Raw genomic sequence first — 18,510 nt, forward strand, 5'->3', positions numbered from 1 at the left:
ATTCATATATTTTCACAAGGCTATATCTGTTCCCCTAAATAAAATTTAATTTAGTTTTGACTTGTTTATTTCAGGCCAAAAGTGTATCTAACAAGACGCCATTTTTCAACACTTTATTTCTGTGAAATACCCATTTGTACATCGATAACAGAGGACTGACTTGAGCAGATAATTGACATGTTCAGGCTTTCTGACTAAACAACAAAAGACCAATGTACAAAACTATGTTAACAAAACAAATCAGTCAAAATGTAACTGAAAATGTAAACTGTACTGAATTAAATATATAAAAAGCACAACCTACATTCCTTTCCTAGTTTTTGTGTGTGGGGAGGGGGGTATTTACATTTGTAGGACTATATACATTTTTTTACATGATATAACTATACCCAGATACTGAGCGACATTTTAATCTGTTTAAACATTCATGACAGGTGTAAGCTTGAGCAGTGAACTCTGAGGATGAATGCCATTGGACTGGAGCTTTTCAAGGTTCTGCAGGAAGCCACGATGCTTCAATCCATTAAGAATTGCTGAGTTACTGGAGGTTACACTCATGTGTGTCCTGCAAATAATCAGTGAAAAGGAAAATATTTATTCTGGAATAAAAACATCTGTAAAACTTTCTGATATGTACCTCCAAATGTAAGTAAATTGAAAGTGTTTAAATACAGGCAACCATGAACCCTTAAAGGGATAGTTCACGTAAAAATTAATATTCTGTCATAATTTACTCACCCTCATGTTGTTCCAAGTCTGTATGAGCATCTTTCTTCTGTTGAACACAAAAGAAGATATTTTAAAGAATGTTGGTAACCAGACAGTTGACGGTAGCCATTGACTTCCATAGCTACTATGGAAGTCAATGGCTACCGTCAATTGTTTGGTTACCCATATTTTTCAAAATATCTTCTTTTGTGTTCATCAGAAGAAGGAAATTCATACAGGTTTGGAACAACTTGAGGGTGAGTAAATGATGACAGAATATTCAGTTTTGGGTGAACTAACTATCCCTCTAATGACCTTAGACTAGGGGTGTAACGGTACATGTATTCGTATTGAACCGTTTCGGTTCGAGGCTTCCGGTTCGGTACGCATACAAACCGAACGATTCCTTGGACCATTTTTCCTACCGACAAAATTCGCGCTCGCGCGACCACCACAACGTTGCGCAACATCAAATGGCAAGCGTAAAGAAAGCGGAACGAAACTGCGCTACTCATGTGCTTCACGGATCGTTTATCAGTTCCGAGTTCGGACCAGCAACATCTCGATCGAGCCGATCTCGATCAAGCGACACTGTCACTACACAGCGCTAAGATCCAGTAAAGAAAACATTTGAATTCGCCACTGAAGTAATAACATCGCTGCGAGATCTAGTGAGAAGCATTCACATTTCTCCGTTATTAACCGTAGATCTCTATTAGATCAAACAGCGCTGACGTGGACACCAGGAGAAATATTGTGCCGTGAATGAACTAAGTTAGTAATACCACAGACCAGCAACATTCACCATAACTGTAACCAGTTTGGCTGGAATAGTGAAATGCTTTCAAGTACTTCACACATCTTTTTCCAGCACTTCAAAACTCAAATATTATATAAATAAATATATGAAGAGTTCAGATGCAAAAGCCTCTAAGTGCCATTTGAAATTTTCTTCTAGAATGATCATTTTTATGAAGTATATTTAAGTTCAGTAATTTCACTCAAATGACAATTAATAGGTAATCTTCATTGCCATTTAAGTGAAATTACTGAACTTAAATATACAAGCTTGATAAAAATAAAGAAAATTTCAAATGGCTTTTGCATCTGAACTCTTCATATATTTAAATGTTATTTTTAATGTGATGACCAAAACATTATTTGTTCATCCTTCAAAGATGACACCCATTTATAAACCTGAAAGTTTCAAGATGTAGGAAAACTCAACTTATTTAAAAAATATTTTTTCTTTTAACAAATAGGAAATTTCTCTGGCATTTCTTACTTTTTGCTGTATCGAAAACGTACCGAACCGTGACTTTAAAACCGAGGTACGTACCGAACCGTGATTTTTGTGTACCGTTACACCCCTACCTTAGACTAACCTTGGAGAGTCAATCCCACTATCTGCTGTGTAACTCTGACTCTCTGCAGTTTCTCCTGCACAGGGCCCTGTAGGGTCATTCGGGTTTGCACTGATGTTCACAGTATCCTTAGATGTCTCTCTTGTGTTCTGATGGCAGTCCTTCAATTCTTGGAGACGGATCCAGTTTTTAGATTTGCCTACATCAGCTTCATCTGCAGATTTATGTATGGTCTCAGAATCAGACTCCACTTCGCTTGTCTGACAGTAGTCAAAAATGCTGGTTTCCAGGGCTTCAGTATGTTCATCATCTGCTAAACTGGATTCATGTAGTCTTTTTCTCAAACACTGGACCTCTTGTCTGGGGCTAGCACCTTTCTGAAGTATCTGGTGATCAGAGGACTGCCACCTGTATTCATGTGGCCTGTGTGTGGTTCTGGTGGGTTTGTGATGAGCATGCTCCTCAATGAAATGGCCATCCCAGCCACCATCTGCACAGACAGACTCATGGTAACGAGCTATACTAGTTTGTGATAGCTCACAGTCAATTATGCATTCCTCATTTAGGCAGACGGAGCTACAACCATCCTCATCCTCCACTGCCTTCTGATAGATGCGATGTTCATCATCTGTATACACCTCACTCTCAGTCTGGCTTGTGTTTCTCTCCAAGGTTTGACCATCTGGCAGCTGATGGTTAGTTATGTTGCCAACTTGCTGGTGTGAGGATAGCAGATCAGGACGGTGATGAGACTCTTCTTTACTGTTAAGTAGATGTAGGGAAAGTCTACGTTGAATTGTAGGTTTAGGCCACAAGAGGGGTACTTCTGTTGTATCACAATGTGAAGGATTATCTACAATGTTATATTGGTCAGGAACATTTCTCAGGTGTCCATCCTGATGTTTAATTTCTTTTAATCTGTCGTTTCTAAACTCTCTGCTTCGGACTTTATTCTCTCTTAGCTTAATTTTGTCCTCTATCCTCAATGTGCTGCTCTCAGGGTAGGCTGAGCTGTAATCTCCACAAAGCTCTTGCATTGGTTGAACATCCAGAGTGGAGTCCACAGTCTGTGCTCTTTTATGGACCTGTTCACAAGGTGCATCCTTCAGTGTGTGAGATCTCTCTACGCTGTCAGCTATTGCTTTTGCTCGATGGGGATCCCAGGATTTTGACCTGTGACCTGGTATTTCCCGCCGTCCGGTGTTTGGAATCTTGGCTTCTCTCCTCCTTTGTTCTTTATGGTTGATGTTTGTTTCCACATCTTTTCCTGGCAATCCCAAAAATGGGTTGTCTATCCGTTTCTTGTAGACACATTTTGGATTCAGAATGGTACTCTCTACATTATTGTCAGGTTCATCTAAAGCTAATTCTGCTCTGAGGTGAGGTGTACTCTGATCATCTGCCTCTAAATCTTCAGCACATTGGAGAGTCTTATTCTTTGCCCTTTGTTTCTCTTTGGATGAAGGTCCTCTTCTCTTGCTACGAGTTGCTCTAGGAGCCAATTTCTTCCCCACGGCCTTGGAGGTATGGTGCCTCTGCTTAGCTAGAAGAGCTTCGGTGGAAATACCCTTGTCCACAGCTTTCTCTGTACCTCTCTCAGCTTTCTCCTCAAGCTTCTTCATAAGAACCGTGTGCTTTACTAAATTGTCCACAGTGAGCTCTGGGTTGATCCGTTTGATGATGGCATGTTCTAGATCCCTGGGGAGGTTGTTTAAGTCTTCCTCATCCCTGACAGGCCATTCCTCCGGAGGGAATTGCCCAGAGAATGTGGCATACTCTTTCTTTAGTTTGTTGTCCTTCTTCCCTGTATTTCGTCGGAAGAGGTTAAGCCCAAATTTGCGGCCAGCTTTCTCCTTGTCCTTGCGGCTTGTGTTGGTGGATTTGCTAATCTCACTGGCCTGGTAGTCTGCTGCAGTAGATGTGGACTGATGCTGAACGGAGGGTTTGTGTTCTTTGGGCCACTTGAGGCTTTTCCCAGTGCACTCACTGATGCTGATGGATTGATGTTCTGGGACAGATGGAGGTACAATGGACGGAGGGGTGAAGCAGCTGCAGGACTTACAGTGGGCCATGACAGGCACCTCATTAGAGGTGTCCATGCAGCTCTCGTTGCTCACCAGGTACGTGATGGGAGGTGGTGACGGCAGGTCACTGTCGCCAGCACTCCACCAATTCCTCTCTTTCACCATGTTGTTGGTGATGAAGTATGTTTGAGGGGTGACTACAAAGTAGCCCTCACCAGTGTGATAGATCTTCCTCTCCTTAATAAGCGCTCCCAAAGCATTGTACAGGATGTCTTGAGTGGGAATGGTCATTCCTGAAACAAATATTTGTTGGTGTAAATATAGCCATTTCATAATGAAAATTAATACAAATAAAAATGTAACAAGGTAGTGTACAGGTAAGTGAATATTGTGTTACCTGGGTGTGCTTTCATCATGTGATTGATCAATGCTTCCTGGTTTACAATCACATGGGTGGAATTCATGTCTGATATGACAGAGCACAATATTTCAGACAGTGGAATAAACTGAGACTGGGAGATTGGTGACATCTGCACAGGGGAGAGATCACCTATAGAAAAAAATAAAATAAAACATGGTTAGTTTGAGTCACTATCATTTAAAATATATATTTAGTTTTGTATTTATATTATAAAATATGCTTTAATGGATATAAAATAAAGAGACTCTGATAGAAATTGTTCATTTAAGGCACAAGTCAGTCTGAAGCCCGCTTATGAAGACATAAAGAAAATTGTCCCTTAAAGCCATGCAAGTGATGGAAAACAACAAACCCTAAAATCCAAGGAGGACTAAAGTTCAATCAGGAGCGTGATTGAATGATTTTCATTTAACAGCTTAAAGGGGATGTCTAATCCTATTTCATGCATTCTGACTTATTATTTACGCTGTTAAAGAGTTGGATTCTCATGGCCAAAGTTTCAAAAAACAAGTTGGACGTAATATGGGGTATTTCTGTGCCAAACGCACTTCTTCAAGGTTCGTATAAGTTTCGGAAAGTTTTTTTCGAGTATGGCCCTGTATGACATCTTAAAGAGCAGAATTCCTGAATATGGGCGCTTCTGCCGGAAGAGCACACATCAACCAGCGCAAGAGCAAGAACAAGAGCACACCCATCAACATGCTTTGTTCGGGTTACGGAAGTCGTCGGCAGCGCTGCACAGCACGCCTCCAGGAGCTCGACTGTTTTCGGAAAGAAGCGGTACAGCTGTATCTGTCTTTTATAAATCTGATAAAACTAAAAACTCTTCGGAGATATGAAGGATGCAATACTACTCTATAAGTAATCAAGTTCGGACTTGGATTGTTTACTTGTCCTAAAGCATAGGTTGCTTGTCCCACAATATTTCCACAAGTGGGAGTATTAATGTCAAGCCCAAGTCAAGTCAAGTCACATTTATTTATATAGCGCTTTATACAATACAGATTGTTTCAAAGCAGCTTTACAGAGATACAGGAAAATAATGCAAAAAGTTTGTTTCCAGAAGAAAATAGAAACTAATCCATTATTTTTTGTTGTAAGAGCACTCGGAGAGTCAGCAGAGTTCTCAGAGTAAGCTGAAACATGCCTTAGCTCGTCGCTTTCCACTTTTGACACTGTTTTCCATGGGAAAAACATCCCGTCTAAGGTCTTAAACAGGAAACATCTTATTCTAAGGTCTCTGACCACATGTAGTCTGAGAGGTGTTATGAGAGGAAAACCTGACACATGCACTTGATAAATCCATCCTTGTCTTCCTTTATTTTCAGGAAGGTGGTGTTAATGTGGGACCAGCACATCCTTAGATTGTCCTTGGAGTTTATATAATTGTTTATGCTTATATATTGTTTATAACTGCAGAAACGGTCTATTTAACAATACAATCTTTTTATGTGAAAGTGTGAAATGTTTTGCACAACAATTGAGAGTTCCAGCTCCAATTGAGCTGACATGAATGTGTTTTTTACTAAGGACACATGTACCATTAATTCCTCTATCCAGGGAAATATGCTGGGCTCATTGTCTCATGAAGCTGCTCTGATAACTTTTTTTGTCACAGGAATATCTCAACAGATAGTAGCCGTCACACTGCAAATAGAGGCAAGGAAGAAGTAGAAAGGGAGTGGAACAAGTCTCTTAAATTACAAATTACAAATTAATATAAAAAACAAACAGTTGACTTCCAAGCATAAATTAATTTGAGTAAACAAGATTTGAAAATCACATGTGAATGTCTTGTGCGTGTCCTGGCTTCTCAAATACCCATTTTGTCTTTATCACATTACCCTACAGCACTTGCCACTCATCACAAGTAATAGCAGGCAACTTTCATTATACTGAAATGACAAACAAGGCCACTTGACCACTTTATCACTTGACTACACAATAATAAACCCTAATAGTAAATAAATACAATCAGAAATCAGAAATAAAATTAGGAAAACAAAACAAAAGAATTAAAAAAAAATTATGAAATATTTGTATATATTTAAAACCTGAAGACAATATGTGTATATATTTAAAACCTGAAGACAATATGTGTACGAGACCCGCGAAATACTTAAATATCTATGTAATTATATTAAAGTGTTTTTTAATATAGTGGGTAAATCTATATAATTTATCATATCACCACACACATAAATGGTTTTGATTATCAGCTTCAAATGTTAGTCAAATCTGTCAATTTTTCAGGATTGAGTTCATAAAGGATCTTTTAGTCGCTATTTTAATAGAACCGCAGAAGTTTCAAGTTTTGTTTGTTATATTGTGTACAGACAGATTAGAGTGCTTATCATGCTTAGAGTGAGGCTCTGGCATTATACAGTATTGCAACATAATACAATACAATTTAAAAAAACGAATGAATGAACAAACCAATTAAGCAAGTATTTACAGTAAAGTATATACATATAAAAAATACATGTATGTATGTTTGTTTTGTATTTTAAATAATAGTATGTGTGGTATGCGTCCAGCCAATAGTTGTTTTTTAATATTTTTATTTCCATTTCAATAACAATAATAACTGATTTTTAGATATACAAAATAAAAGGAATAAATGTGTGGCTTTTCAACCAAGGCTTTGTCAAGGTGCAGATAGGTTAAACCAAAACAGCTTAATTATTGTTCGAGTTTCTGTTAAAAAAAACAACCTGGTCAGCTGTGGGCATCAAACTTCACAGAGGTAATTAACCTGCAAGTGCTCTGTTGATTCAAGCGCACAAATATACACCACATATAAGGTGCTCTTCAGTGATGAATGAGCTTGTACTAATAAATACAAGATTTGAATGTGGTAAGGTTCATTCCTTATCATAGCTGTAACCATTACACACTCTGGACCACCTTGAGTGGCTGGAACAACAAAAACACACTGTGGACAGTGATGCTGTGAAAGAAGGTGCGAAAGAGAAAGTGAATTAAAGGTAACTTGATAATGCCAGACATGTTGTTTAACCCCCTATAGAAAACTTTCTGCCTCTGAGGAATGCTGTGCTTCATGGGTGGCTGAGATCACATGCTTTACTAGGTGTCACACATTGGCTTGTCGCGATTATTGATTAATCGTCTGATCATGGTTGTTCGATCTAATTGCAATTATTTGAGAAAACTGCAATAATTGGGCAGTTTAAATTACAATCATATTTTCTCATCCAAATTAGGGAAATCCAAGCGCTTAAAGAAATGCCATCAAAGGCTCGATATTGTGTCTCTTTTTCCGATGTGGTAGGAAGAAGCAGAGGAGTCTTATATTATATTATATTATATAAATTCTCATAATATTTAGCCTAAGTAAATCATATGTGTATATTTTATTCTAATTTTTAATTGTATTATTATTATTATATTTATATACAATTTCAAGTGAAAAAATAACATTAGGGATCAGAACAAAACAAATTAAATCACTAATCACAATTATTTGTATGACAACTAATCATCACAAAATTCATGATTGTGACAGGCACAATAAAAAAAAGTTTAAAATACAATTATGCATTTTACTAAGCCATCTCAACACTAAAGAAAGTCCTGCATTTAAAGCCCGGAACACACAAAGCCGACGACCGGCCGTCGGGCCGTTTTTGAGTGTCGCACCGTTGGCTCTAGTCGGACGCCGCCAGGGTTTTTTGGGCCAATTCAGCATGTAGAATCGGCATCGGGCCGTCAGTGAGAGAGAGAACTCTGATTGGCTGTTCAGCGTGACAGCGTGAATGAGTCAGTGCACGAGAATAATAGCAACACAGCGAGCAAAGTCAAAACTTCCTTTCTTCTTCTTCTTTCCTAAACACAATTTTCCCCTTAAAATTTCCAAAACAAATGTCCTTCTTCTGCTAAATGCAAAAGAAGATGTTTTGGAGAACAGTTGATCGACACCATTGACTTCCATAGTATGGAAAAAAAAGTCATACGCAAGTCAAATAGGGCTCATCAACTGTTTGGTTATTGACATTTTTCAAAAATATCTTCTTTTGTATTCAGCAGAAGAAAGAAATTCATACAGGTTTGGAACAACTTGAGGGTGAGTAAATGATGACAGAATTTCATTTTTGGGTGAACTATCCCTTTTAAAGACCAAGCCCCAACCTCTTAGATTCTTATAAAATTCCCTAAAACAACACAAAACATGATGCCCTCTATCATAACATCACTTCAGTACTTCAACTCTTTTAAGCCGAAACATTATGCATGCATGGTTACATTTTCAGGCAGAGGTCAAAGACATGCAAAAACAAGGTCTAAAAAACATAGATTTACGTCTTTCTGTCACATAAACCTTCTATGGAGATGGTTCAGTTCCCCTTGACGACTTCTGCTGGAACTGAAACATTAATCCCAGTAATTCTTCATGACTTCAGACCACGGCAGTCACTGGCCCTAATGCTGTGACACACCAAATTAACACAAAAAAGTAAGGAAGCAGAATCTTCTGTTGTTTTTGGGCTAGCTTCAATCCTTCAGTTCACTATTCACAGTATTTGTGTTCTCATGCATGCACACATTCATTCCAGTCTTTGTTTTCTCAGCTTTGCATGTTGTTGGTGGACAAATTAAAATGTTTTTGTGCTGTCATTAGTGGCTAAATAGGGTTCCTGGTCACACCTTCTGCTATGAAGGCTTTACAATGTTTTTCCTGCCTTGGCACAAGTAAAAAGCCCAATAAATCCAAAGAGGCCCTAAACATTTATCCCTTTTGACCACTAACAAACATTCTGTGAGAGGCATGTTAACTATCAAGCATGTGTCTGGTGTAGTTTTCAAATGAAACACCTGTGTTAAATGTTAACCATGTCAAATGTTACAAGGGAAAAATGAAGCTCTTCTACTGATCCTCCCACAGAGAGGATCTGGTTCGTTAGACTGATTAAAAGGGCCATTTTACAATGTTGACATGCTTCATGATAGTCTGTGGACTTGTGTATTGATTAACAGAAGAAACTGTTTCACGCTGATAACACTGCTGATGAAATATCTCCACGTTTATTGTCATTTTGAACCAATAGTACGCGACTTGTTACTTTATCATCATGCCGTTACAGTGATTGACAGACAAACTCGAAATACAGCGAAAACCAGTGACTAAACCAATATTTTGACTTTGTAAAGAGTCACAAAAATCCCCAACAGCTCGCTTTCCTGTATCATGAGAGTAATATTATTTTGTAGCATATTGTATCAGGTCTCACAAAAGGAGGTCATATCAATTGGTAACATATCTCAGGTTTCAAGGCAAAACTATAGGGACCCTTGCATGCAAATAGGCCATGTTACCTGCCACAGGAAAAGTAGCCTATGTTCTAGGCCTTTGGTCTATAAAGCAGGAGTAACAAATATCATCATGAAAAGTGATGTGTTTGGAATAACAATGTCTACACTACCATTCAAAAGTGTGGGGTCAGTGCAGTTTTTTTTTTTTTTTTTTTTTTTTTAAGAAATTAAATACTTTTATTCAGCAAGGATTCATTAAATTGATCAAAAGTGACAGTAAAGATAATGCTTTATTTCATATAGGCCTAAGTGATGTTTTTAAATTCAAATAAATTCTATTCTTCAGAGAATCCTGGGGGAAAAAACATTTCTTATTATTAAGTTTTCAACATAATAATAAGAAATCTTCTTGATCAGCAAATCAACATTAGAATGATTTCTGTTGGATCATGTGACTGAATACTGGAGTAATTATGCTGAAAATTCAGCTTTGCATCAGGAATACAGTACATTTGAAAATATATTCAAATAGAAAATTATTTCTTTTAAATTGTAATAATATTTCACAATATTGCTGTTTTAGTGTATTCTTGATCAAATAAACGCTTGAGCAAGCATAAAAGATTTATTTTTCAAAAACATTAAAAAAAAATTACGGATCTCATACTTTTGAACGGTAGTGTCTATTATATAAATAAAGTATATCAAGTCAAATTAAAAGCTAAAACTACTGCCAAAAATCATCCTGATAGTCTGTCTATTATAGCCAAACCTTTTCCTCATCCCTCAAGGAATGTCACAGATTCATGGTTTGCTTAAAGAAATGTTAATGTGATTTGTACTAGTTTTACTACTAGAAGTTAAAGGAGCCACAGTTTACAACATTCTTACACAACTAATCAAGTTCCATGCTGGTAATTTCCACCAGATGAGAATCATTTCCTCTGACCAAGGCTGAGCTACATCAGATTTTAGGTTTGTTAACCGTTTGAAGGCCCTTCACATAGTGAAGCTTAATCTAAACGGCAGACAACTTTAATGCCAAAAGCTTCAGTTAAGTAGGAGCATTGAAATGGGTTAGTCAGGTCAGGTCTACTCAACAGTACACCATTTACATCATGAATGGAAGGAGAGGAATGGAAATATGAGGGAAGTACTGTCCCCTAATTGCAAACACATTAGCTGCAATGCTTAACAGTAGGAGACCAGGATAATCTTTTCATTTGTTTGTAATGGCCTAGATCTCCACCTGGCTGTGAACTACTTAAATATGTCATCCAGCTTAGATTTCATCAAGGATTGACTTAATGGAAAAAGGATGCTACAGAGGTCAGATTGTGAAATATATAGGGAGATTCCTTTAAATCAGGACGGATAAGGGAAATCTATTTCAGCTATTCAAGGAGACATGATGAAATATCTCCGGATCACTCATGCACACAGAAAAAAAAACACAGACAAGGTCATATACATGGCAACACACACACACACACTCACATGTGTTCAAAGAAAACAGAGTTCCCAATCTGAAAATGAAAAGTCTTATGTGTTGTGTTTGGACAGCATTTATATGGACAGCATGAATTTTCGGATGTGGATAAAGTCACAGGAAGAGAAGCATTTTTGGAATGTTAAATTAGTGTCAGCAGACAGAGGGACAGAGAAGAGCTCTGTGAAGAGTGTTCTGTCAGGGTTGTTTTGTTTTACTAGGCAACATGACACATGATTTCAATGGGTGAAAAAAGGAGAAGTATGGAAGAAATACACATGGCTGCTCGTGGTGGCAGGGTGTTTGGTTATCTTGGAAAACATTCCATTGGTTGCTTTCTTTTAGAAACCAGATCCAGCTCCACCTTTATCTCCCAAAACTGGGCATGTATATGCATCTCTTTTATTCTGACCACATGGACTAGTTAATTTACTTAAACAAACAAGAAAAGAAAAAAAGCTTTTACATAAATACAAATACTTGACATGTTTATACTGGAATGAATCTCTGCCTGTGATGAAACTTAAAATTAAATATAGTCCAAAATGACAAGAGTTTTCTAAGGATCTATAAATCACGGGTTTAAAAAAGTAAATAAATATGAACCCACATGTTTATTCTGGAATCTCTGCTTCTGATGATACAACATGCAATTTAATTTCAAAGATCTTAAAATCATAACAGTTTTCTGTGTAACTATAAAACATGTGGATTATTGTATTTACTTAAAAAACATTGAAATAAATCAATAGCAACCCACATGTTTATCCTCTTCTCTTGTGATGATACTGCATGCCATTTTAATTTAATCTCAAAAGTAATTTTATTTTCAAAATTATAATAGCTTACTGTGTAACTACTAGTAACAACCCATTCTATTATAATTATTCTATTTACTCAAAACGATTTAAATAAATATTTTCATACATCCTGGAGTCTTTGCTTGTGGTGATACTGAATGCCACTTTTGATTGCATTCCTTTAATTTAAGAGTCTTACAATAGTTTCTTTCTGGCTTTTATAGGTTTTTCCTCAAGTGAAAGAAAGATATGCTTTCATGGGAATAAGAAAGCTTTTGTTTGTTTTACAAACACATGTTGGCTGAACTGTGCCTCCTCTGTTTACGGTGCACACCTGGAAGTGTTGTGGTCAGCAATGACATCTTTGAGGAAAGCACTGGGGAGCGATGACCTCTGGTGTCTTGTTAACCAAGAGGGCAACTTTCAATGCCTGAGAACTGCAGGGTGTTGACCTCTGGATAAAAGAGTCCAGCACGATGCCATGTCACGGCTAATGAGCTGAGATCTGAGAGATGTGGTCTGCATTGCATAAACCTCCAACAAATCAGTTTGCTTTGGTAGGGGCACTCCAGAGAACATGTATAGAACACGTATCACAGTTAGGTTTGAATATATAAATGTCTACCATCAAACAAAGTTAAGTTATTGAACATATCAGTGATTAATTGTGCTCAACCCTACTGAACACCTCATTAGAACTTAGCATAGATGTTATACCCCGCTGAGTAATGACGACATGATCCAAAGCTCCTCAATAATGCAGAGACTTCAGACTTCAGCCATTGTAAGCACCTCAGATTTCAACAGACAGGCGGAAAAGGGTGAGGCATTCTTGAATTTCTTGTTTCTCCAAATGCTTGTCATCATCCTAAATCTCAAGTTCAATGCACATTATTTCTATGCCTCCAATTTTATACAGCTTTACTTATGTTATGAATGATGCATAGAGAATTCTCTGTAGTTCAAGGCCACAGGCCGATTTGCACATCCAGTGAAGTCCAGTTTCTCCACTGCATTACTAACTGTTCAGCTTTTCATTTTTAGAAACCTGCCAACTTGCTTTTGCTTCTTCGACACCTAAAGGACAATTGATTCACCAAAAAAGACAGTTGTGTCAATATTTTCTTTTCTCACCCATTTGCCGTTCCCAAATGTTATTATTTCTATGGAACATGCCATCTTTATGCCCACTTGTCGTCGTCATATAACATCACAGTTCATAGTAACGAGGGGCTGATAAATAAAATAAAAACTATCATGAAAGTAGTCCATATGACTTGTTCACTATATTCCCAAGCCATTTAAAGGCATAGCTTTGTGTGACAAAACAAATTAAACATATTTGCGTCTAACCCATGTTAGCGTCCAGAATTCAAAAAGCGTGTTACGTTATCGTTTTGGCTAAAACTATGACAACATGGCATTTTTGGATCTGGATTGTGCTCCACTTAAATAATAAGAGCATGACGTAGGCCTAGGTTTGGAACGACATGAAGTTGAGTAAATGACAAACGATTTTTGATTCTTCTTAACTAATAGGCCTAAGTCACGAAAATAGTGGTCTAAAATCAATATCAATTGGGATTCAGGGAACATAAAAAAGACAGCAGGCTCAAAATGTGAGCTGAAAAGGTCCATGAGTATTACGAGCAAGAGGCCAAAAAAAGCAGTGCAGGCCACAGTGAACAATCCGTCTTTTCACTTAATGTATACTGATAATCAAGAGGACAGAGAGCGAGGCAGGCTCATTCATCATCCCATCTGCTGAAGGGTAATCACAGCCACTAACCCTTTCCTGCTGACCAAACACAGGCCTAGAAAAATACTCAAAGAATTCAAAGTACTGAATGTGTGTGATATTTAAGGCCCGATTTACTTAATGTGAAATTGAAGAACGAACTGGTGTGATGTCATTTCAAACAAAATTAGGCCAAAACAAAGTTCATTTGGAGTTTGTTTCTGAGACCAAAACAGCTCGCCAAAGCGGACTCTCTTGGATAGTTCGCTCCGGCTGGTATAAACACCTTTGAACTACCATAGGTCCGTGGTGATTACGTAATAGGTAGGTGTGCTCTGAGGCTATTTTTCATGTTTAATGCCGTAAAGCTATAAATTAATGTGACGTGATTTGACAGGAGTGCCGAATTGCAGAGCTAAATCGAACATATCCACATCGCTATGATCAGATACTTTCTTAACTGCGGTTTTCTCACCGCTGTCTTTGTTATGTGCTTCTTTTGTTATTGAGTGAAAAGCGTGCAACACATATTAACATATTCATCTAAACACTGTTCCCAGCATAGTAGGAGGCATCTGGATGTTCACTAACAGTATATCGCAACAAAGGTTTTTCTAACTTCGCTGTGAGAGTATATCAGGGCCTTTAAAGTGATGTTTTGTTTATATCATTTCAATATTTTCATCAAACCGTACCTAAATCTTATCTACAAGCTGACATTTCATTGTCAACACAATGTCCTGGCGCTGTCTCCAGACAACAATAAAAAGACTCCATGGTACCGTCCTGAGAATGAAACAAGGGACATCGGCTCCAGTGGTTAAGCTATAAACCCGGCTGGTGGACAACCACTGGAAAGGACATAACTCAGCACTATGGGCTCTGGTGAATGGGCAATAAATTACAAAGACACTGTTGCTGGGCTTATTTCACCACAATGGACAACCTGACCTGAGGTCTCAACAATTTGTATGCGTATGAGGGTGTGCTTCCAATTTCCTAGAGAAAATTAAACTAGTGAAAATAGCTGTGGGTTTTAGCTCCCTCTACTCCCAGTCACATTACTGTGTGGTCCTGGCTCAAAAATGCCCCGGTTACACACTATACTACACAGTGTGTTAACATGCACCTTCATTGCTTGTGACAGCAGGAGCAAATGGAGGTTCTTACAATCTGCTTCATGTTTGTAGTGGGCAAACCAGATCCCTCCCAGAAGCAGCGACACCTGAGGCAACAGAAATCCACACTGTCACAAAAGTCTGCCACCTCAACATGTGACCAACGAAAACAATTTCATCCCTTATCAAATCACAATAATAAGCAACGCAACACTGGGCATGAATTTTGTACCCACACCAAATCACGATGACCCTTTTTTTAGCAAGTTAACTAAAACGGAGCAGTGAAAATTGAGTCAGAGAAGACTCACAGCTCCCCAGAAATCATATTTCCTGTCATCTGGAAATAATGCACTTATGTTGCACGCACACAGTTATGCCTTAAGCATGTTGAGGTCTCATGGGGAATTGTTGGTCAGGTTAGGTTAAGAGGCTACCTTCTACAGCAAACGGAAATTATGTGGTTTTCTGTTAGCTGGGGAAAAACAATCTGGGGACCTTTAGAGAGGCGTTGAAGGAAGAGGCATTCATGAGGACAGTGGTATGTTGGTCTCCTATAGAGCATGAGGATCCCTATAGAGATCTGCTCAAATGAAGGTTATATTTTGATTTTCTAATAAAAACTGTCAATGTCAGTAAGGATCTTTGAGATGATAAAAAGGAGAAATAATTTAAAAATCTAGCTTAAAACACACATGCCAAGTTCCTAACTTCCTAGAAATTCATGATGTAAATGTTTTTGCAAACTTTTATAGCATTTTCTACAAAGCCATTGGCTCTAAAAATTTCAAAAAGTGTAACCATCATAGTATACTTTCTGTGCATTTGAATGCATTTGACTGAACACAACTTAATAACTACCATCAAAAAAAGTTTTCAAAAATGTGGTTCAAGATTAAACATGTTTTGATTCATGCATAAGTGTTAGGGTTACTCCATTTGACACAAAATACATAATTTTCTTAGAAAAAAATTTAATGATCTTGACATCAGGATCTAAGGGTCCAACATCTCCGTTTAATACTTTTTTTGTTTTGTAATTATTATATTTTAAAACATAGCTTCACTGTTTATTTTTTATAAATAATAATTAAATATTATGCCAAACTTGTGACAATATTTTTTATTAATTTGCAAATTTCAGCCTTTTAAGAAAAACTATATTTCTTTTCAGAAATGTACACCACAAAAACTTCTAAAGGACATTTAATAAAAAAATCAAAACATGTTCATCACAGAAGATGCGTATTCAAGTAATTTTTATGTATGAAATAAATAACTTAATAGATCTGGACACAAGAATGAGTCATTGACCATAGGCTATAACTTTCAGGACAGCATTGTTGGCCAAAACAAAAAAAAGTGTTAAGAATGCATGTCTGCTTAACCAACATGGCCAAAGGTGTTCTTTTCAAATTTCACCATGTCACTCATAAACAAAGAGCTGAAGAAACACATGTTAAACCTAAGCCTTCCTCAGATTTTGCTCTCGTGGGACTCATTAACTTCTGTAGTGCCATCTGATATGGCACTACATCTGCACAGTGAAACAATGTAACGTTAGACAAAGCTTTACGGATCATTCATGAATGAGCGCGTGACCCAGCGATTTCACATCATATAACACCCCTGCAAATATCCAAATGTTGATCACCTACCTACAGCTTGGATAGTGTATCCTTTGGGCGACCTCAGCGCCCTGCGCATCCACGCTTCCCTCAACACCTCCAAGTTATTGGCATTGCCCTGGACGAGCAGCACGTAGTTCTCCAGCCATCCCTGGAAGGAAACTTCCGCCACCGCTTTCACGAGTCTTTTATTCCAGAAGCTTCGCGAATTTTGCGACTTAAAATCCGCAAACACGTCCTGTCCGTTAGTGCTGCTCGCGCTGTATTTGATGTCCTCGTCCCGGCTGAGAACAACAGCGAGCGACGCGGCTGACAGTTGGACCAAGCGGTGCTGTACAGACATTTCTGCCTTCACACGAATCTCAATCTACATGTAGTTCTGAGAATGAAACATCTTCATTCGGTTTAATCCAACAACTGTAAACCCACAGTTTGAATGTGTCAGGACGCCTCCTCTCCGTATGTCTCGCGACTCCGAGTCCGCATGTGTACTTCGGTGTCTACGGGCTCCCACGGCAACCGACGCAGGGGAGGCGCGCGGCGGCGCACCAATGAAAACGCTCCTTTAATTATACGGGCGTGGTCGCGCCTGGACTTCCACTGAAAATAATCTACAGGTAGTAAACAAACAGTGCAAGGGAAATGGGTGGTTAGTGAGGTTTTTTGTTTAGAGATTGTACGTTTTTGTCATTAAACCTCAACAGCAAGTAAGTGTGATGATCAAAACAATCTTTATTACTTTTTCTATATTCTTTGAGCACTAAGACAATTTTGCTTCAGTTCTGCATCAAACAAACAAAATACGTCAAGACATCGATATATTCTATGCTTTCTTCTACCTGGTGCAGTGAAGCTAACTTTTTATTCCAGCAAATATTTCAAGTCTATTACTATAAGCGCAAACCTTACATTTTTGGTTACACAAAAGTTTTGAAACCTTTTACACAGTTATTGGCAAAAAAAAAAGAAGCATTATTTCCACTGAAACAGGAAGACAGGGCGGGAAATATAGAACAGCTTCTCCCCTTTTTTTAAATAGCCAATAGCGTTTAGTTTATATCACAGCTTGGCCTGAGCTGTTGAACTCGGTAAAGCTGCCTTTAATCTCTAACCGTTTACCTTCCTAATCTCGTCCATATCGCTTTAAAATACAGCATTCTGTGCAGAAGTCAAATCCATGTCCGATATGTTTTGTGGTCTGCGCATGATCCGCTCTGTGCTATCGCCTCAATGGAAAGCATTTTTACACGGTCTGAATCGTTCCATATCCCTTATAGTGGACTATGTGCCATTCACCATGTAGAAAATAGTAATTGTGTAAACAAGTGACCGATTTTAGCAGAAGCTTCAGCATCAATTTATAGTGTGGGGGGCAGGACGCTTCAGATTCTAGAGCATTTGATTGGACAGAAAATCTGATGAGAAGCTGAAGTGCAGAGTGATGTCATCAAAATCATTGATCCATATTTGCGGAAGTGAGAGAATGCGAGTTTTGATTGCTTATATCTTCTAAATGCAAATGTTTGAAAGTTTGAAACCTCTGCCAGAGAAAACACACTTTTGTGTAACTGGAATAGTTATATGAGATAGCTCTTGAGACAACTTTCTCGTGTGACAACTATCCCCAGTCTCCCCTATCACTATCATCAGTAATGTGGTGAGAGTAAAAATCATGAATACTGTGATTAAAATAAACTTAAAACAATTTTCTGTTGGCAGACCGTTATTTTGAAACCAATACACATTTAAAAAAAAATCAAATTCAAAAAAATAATTTGCCATCCGAAATCCTGTGCAGTTTAAACTTAAGCTTTGGCTCATGCAGGGTAGACAAGAGTAGGTTAGATGACTGAAATCAAACCTAAAGGTCTGGCATATGACAGACAGATCAAAAGATGGCTGAAATGTATGTATGACCATAGGGCGAAGGTCTGGCAGTGGAACAGGAT

At 38.0% G+C, this 18,510-nt stretch overlaps 1 protein-coding gene across 2 annotated transcripts; it reads right to left on the reverse strand.

The window, feature by feature from the left end:
• Positions 1-98: 98 nt before the first annotated feature.
• Positions 99-17,032, reverse strand: stox1 (storkhead box 1). 2 transcript variants are annotated; one of them, XM_056248074.1, is made up of 4 exons: positions 16,592-17,032; positions 4,494-4,646; positions 2,094-4,389; positions 99-565 (listed from the first exon to the last, which is right to left on the reverse strand). In XM_056248074.1, the coding sequence occupies exons 1-4, from the start codon at positions 16,902-16,904 to the stop codon at positions 418-420; spliced, it is 2,910 nt and encodes a 969-aa protein (XP_056104049.1). In that variant the 5' UTR covers positions 16,905-17,032; the 3' UTR covers positions 99-417. The 2 variants fall into 2 exon arrangements, with proteins under 2 accessions (XP_056104049.1, XP_056104050.1); XM_056248075.1 differs by lacking the exon at positions 99-565 and adding an exon at positions 941-1,023 and having other exon boundaries at positions 2,083-4,389.
• Between the last annotated feature and the right edge of the window lie 1,478 nt (positions 17,033-18,510).

The sequence above is a fragment of the Rhinichthys klamathensis genome, unplaced genomic scaffold, assembly GCF_029890125.1.
Source record: "Rhinichthys klamathensis goyatoka isolate OS25496 unplaced genomic scaffold, OSU_Roscu_1.1 h1tg000053l_1, whole genome shotgun sequence".
NCBI classification, from domain to species: Eukaryota; Metazoa; Chordata; class Actinopteri; order Cypriniformes; family Leuciscidae; genus Rhinichthys; species Rhinichthys klamathensis.

Bases quoted from the DNA above. Each gene is read 5' to 3' on its own strand.
- stox1 (XM_056248074.1), bottom strand. From the start codon at position 16,904: ATGTCTGTACAGCACCGCTTGGTCCAACTGTCAGCCGCGTCGCTCGCT. The intron at 4,647-16,591 runs GTAGGTGATCAA...TTTTTTCTATAG, and splicing joins ATACACTATCCAAGCTGTAG to GTGATCTCTCCCCTGTGCAG. The intron at 566-2,093 runs GTTAGTCTAAGG...GATTATTTGCAG, and splicing joins AGTGGGATTGACTCTCCAAG to GACACACATGAGTGTAACCT.